At 36.6% G+C, this 4,540-nt stretch overlaps 1 protein-coding gene across 1 annotated transcript in view; it reads right to left on the bottom strand.

The window, feature by feature from the left end:
* Positions 1-2,340: 2,340 nt before the first annotated feature.
* Positions 2,341-4,540, bottom strand: part of LOC135209365 (basic proline-rich protein-like) — a 23,128-nt gene continuing 20,928 nt past the window's right edge. Inside the window, exons 9-11 of the mRNA XM_064242062.1 lie at positions 3,964-3,998; positions 3,505-3,627; positions 2,341-3,306 (exon numbers count right to left, since the gene is read on the bottom strand). Coding sequence (XP_064098132.1) covers positions 3,547-3,627; positions 3,964-3,998 — 116 coding nt within the window. The 3' untranslated portion in view covers positions 2,341-3,306; positions 3,505-3,546. The remainder of the gene's footprint in view (positions 3,307-3,504; positions 3,628-3,963; positions 3,999-4,540) is intronic.

Raw genomic sequence — 4,540 nt, 5'->3', positions numbered from 1 at the left:
CGTGTTTAGTACTGGCCCCGGGGGTTTAATTACAGTCGTCCGAATAAATATTACTTTAAATTCTTGTTCAGCAGGTAAAACTGCATAGAAAAACCGCAACTGCCATAGTCTGGGCCGCCGCGGGCGGATAGGTACCCCAGATCTACCGTCGCGAGCACTCACCGCATGATGCTGCTACGTAACACTGTCAAAACAAGCACTGGTCCGAGGATGAACTGTAAGGCATTACTAGTCTGATGAGTCACAGCACTAACTCGTCAGCTGATTGGCTGTCAGCTGATCGGATGTAAACAAACGCCAACCAGCAGCAGCTGCTGGGACGCCGGAGTTCTCTCGCCGAGTTACTTCAAACCGCTTGTTGTTGTGGCGGGATGCACTAAATCCCACCTTTGATCCCCCTTACAGACAATAGTCTCCTCACTACACAACTTTCTACTTAGGTTATCTGTAACCAGACTCTTAGGTAAAAGGATATTTAAACCACTCAAATACCTTAACACTATATGTCTTAACTCACTTAACACTTAACCAATAACGAAAATAAACCCACAACCTAACATAAACGACCTAACTAAGATTATACGATATATATATTGGCCTTATAGGCGAATAGTGCCTGCAGCACTCCACACTAGTGGTACTTGAGCCACAGTAACGTGACCAGCGGTACTTCTAGGTCAATCAGTATGATCCGCAGTCAATCTCTCAATCCAAATTCGTTCCAGTCGTCAACTTCAGGAATATCAATCCTCCAAGAACGATTCCACTATCAATTCCAGGTCCAGCCATAGTCGTCGTCATCAATATCAATCTTATATCCTTGGTCACAATCTTCCACAATCAAGGTTCGTTCCGAGTCGTCAACATCAATATCAATCCTCCAAGAACAATCCAATCCGTAATCCAATCCTCGCAAAATTCTGCAATCCAATGCAATAACGGGAGATAAGAGGACAATTCCCTCACTACAGCTTATGTGGGGAGCAATGTAGATAGAGGAAGGCTAAGGAGGAACTGCAGTCTGTCAAAACCAAGACGAGAGATAATCCAAAAAAATATAAATAGTCCAGGCAGCCGAAAGCACATTCACTTCTACTGCAGCCAGAATAAAAAAAAACACTCACTCGAAACACTCGCTATCGTACTAAACTACAAAAACAAACAAAAAATAAACAACTACCTCAATTACACTCACAGTTGTTTCCATCACAAACTACCGTTCTCTCTCTTTCTCTCTCTCTCTAACTGAAGAATTTGGCAACACAAAATTCAATCCTCCACATTGTGTAGTGGACAGAACGTCATACTCAGACCATATTTTCGTCAAGGAATGCCAAGCGCTGGGACATATGAGGTCATTGAGCGCAAAAAGAGGAACAGGTATATTCGAAAGGTTTGAAAATCAAGATAGAAGAAAAACAATACGAACATAGATACACTGAAAGGAACGATAGGGGTAGGCGGTCATGGAAGGAGGGGGGCAACGTACCTTAAGTATAATGCCGACAGTGCACCACATGAGGTGTACTGACGGCACTAACGCCCCCGCCCCCCACAGCGGTACATCATCGTACATTTTCACATGGAGTACATTTTCCACGGATGTATTGAGATGGAATTATAGGTTTTATTTTGCCCGAAAGACAAAAAAAAAAAAAACCTTAGTTTATGCAGACTGTGAAACCAGGGATTTCACGTAATCCCTGGAAATTTCAGGGATTTCACGAAATCCATGGAATTTTCAGGGATTTCACGAAACTTTTGGAAATTTCAGGGATTTCGCGAAATCTCTGGAATTTTCAGGGATTTCACGAAATCTCTGGAAATTTCAGGGATTTAATGAAATCTCTGGAAATTTCAGGGGTTTCGCGAAATCCCTGGAATTTTTAGGGATTTCACGAAATCTCTGGAAATTTCAGGGATTTCGCGAAATCTCTGAAAATTTCAGGGATTTCGCAAAATCTCTGAAAATTTTAGGGATTTCACGAAATCTCTGGAAATTTCAGGGATTTCACGAAATCCCTGGAAATTTCAGGGATTTCGTGAAATCCCTGGATTTTTCAGGTAATTGTACAAATTAAATAGATAAAAAAAGAGAGATCAAAGCTATGACCCGCAGTAGGTATGTTGTAATTAATGTCCATTACATATACCTTATATAAAACTGCCTAATAGATATCGAAAAACACTTATGCTTTAAAAATAAAAATATTATAAAACATGAAACGTAAATAATTATAAAAACCACGAATAGAAACATATAGTTATTAAAGGTTGCTTAATTTTCAAGAACTTAAAACCATAAAAAGGAAAGAGAAATTAAACACACATTTAGTTGATTTTTTATTCGACCAATACACTAGTTCTTTGCACCATTAATTTTATCGCTAAGAATTAAATATCTACAATGCTCTAAAAAATCTTATCCTAAAGAATTTTAATTTCCACATTGCTCAGAAAATTTTGTTCTAAATCATTAAATTTCCACAGTGCTCTATAAAATGTTATCATGAAGAATTAAATTTCCACACTGCTACAAAAATGTTATCATAAAGATTAAAATTTCCACAATGCTCAAAGAATTTTTATCCTAAAGAATTAAATTTCCACAATGTTCTAAAAAATCTTTATCCTAGAGAATTTATATTTCAACATTGCTCAGAAAATTTTATTCTGAAGAATTAAATTTCAAATATGTTTTAAAAATGTTATCCTAGAGAATTTAAAGTCCACACTGCTCAGAAAATTTTATTATAAAGAATTTAATTTCCACAAAGTTCTAAAAATGTTATCCTGTACAATTTAAATTTCCACACTGCTCAGAAAATTGTATCCTAAAGAATTAAATTTCCAAAATGTTCAAAAAATGTTATCCTAAAATAATTTAAAACTCCACACTGCTCCAAAAAATGTAATTAAATTTCCAAACTGTTCAAAAAATGTAATCCTAAGGAATTTAAATTCCGCACAGCTCCAAAAAAATGTCATCATAAAGAAATAAATTTTCAAAACTGATAAAAAAATGTTATCACAAAGAAATAAATTTCCAACACTTAAAAAAATGTTATCACAAAGAAATACAATTCCAAAACTGTTCAAAAAAATGTTATAAAAAAGAAATAAAATTCCAAAACTGTTCAAAAAAATGTTATCCTAAGAGAATTTAAATACCACACTGCTCCAAAATAATGTCACCATAAAGAAATAAATTTCTACACTGCTCAAAAAATGTCATTATGAAAAATTAAATTCTTCTGGTATCTTAAACACCATGATGATTCCCGACGCCTCTCCTGTCACATTTGCCTGGAAGAAGAAAATCGAGTAATATGGAAAAATTCAAAGCAAGCCTTATTATTTTAAAGGAGAATAATCATTGTTCATTTCCTTGATTAGCGTTCAATGAGAACCAAACGGATGAAAACGTAGAAGAAATGAGCAGCTTGGCATCAAACCTACTCAAGATACTGTACCAGGAAACAGTCTCCAAGCATCATTTGGTACTTACTACATCCCAGGAGCATTTTCTTCCTCCAAGTTACTACATCAACACTCTGAACAGCCTCCTTTGCCACCCAACTCAACGTGCTGTACAACTTCTATAACCAAACGAGCACACTTCATACCCTGAGAGTGACATATAATAATAAAGACTCAGTTGCGTCTGGTCATACACTCATGCTGGGATATTTCACACGCATTGATTATAATTACTTCCTATAGATTCATGAAAAATCCTTAGATTCCAGAGTTAATGTATGTATGCATTGATGTATCCATGTATTTTAAATTTTTAGGAACTTCACACACCACACCCATTGAAATTTAATGCAATGCCTTCGATAAGTTCCTTTTTACACATGCAAGAGGATACGTATACATTTAAAAGTGCAAGTTTCCCGATCAAAATATCTTGAAACAAACTGTAATTAAATTTAAAAAAAAAGGACTCCAAACACTTGCCTTCATGCCTCCAGACCCATCCGCACCTCCGGGGCCTGTAAGGAAAATCACAAGACTCAGCTGACATTCGTGAATTATTCTAGTGCCTTGTTTCTACTGAAATCAATACCATGCTTTCTATGCAGCGATATGAAATGGGGAATTTAGTCAATTCGACCATTTTTGGAACCATTAGTTGGAAGAGCAGATTGCTTACAAGGTCCAGAGGTCTTACAAGGGTATCAATCATGAGAGGAAAAATTGCATGTGAGAGAAAATTTAAAGAAAATGAATGAGAATTTTAAAAAATGAGGCTTTGAGGTACGCCTGCTGAAGTTGGCTGTGACCTCCTTCCTCTTCTAGAAGTTGATTCTGACCTCTTTCCTCCTAAAGACCTCAGCATGAATTTTTCGATTCCAAATCGGCTAGTTTCTCCAGCACAACTGCTAGAGCCAGGCATGTCATCAAGACTAACAGGTGTCATGATCCCGGTCGTAGAGGACGGTCATTTTCTCTGCGTGTGTTTGTTTCAAATCTAATTGTACGACGAAAAAGGATCTCTGTTGATGGCAATCTCTTCTTTCGAGAAATTCTCTGT

This window comes from Macrobrachium nipponense, chromosome 37 (assembly GCF_015104395.2).
Source record: "Macrobrachium nipponense isolate FS-2020 chromosome 37, ASM1510439v2, whole genome shotgun sequence".
Classification (NCBI taxonomy): domain Eukaryota; kingdom Metazoa; phylum Arthropoda; class Malacostraca; order Decapoda; family Palaemonidae; genus Macrobrachium; species Macrobrachium nipponense.
The sequence above is the reverse complement of the archived record's forward strand: the minus strand, read 5'-3'. Positions and strand labels throughout refer to the sequence as shown.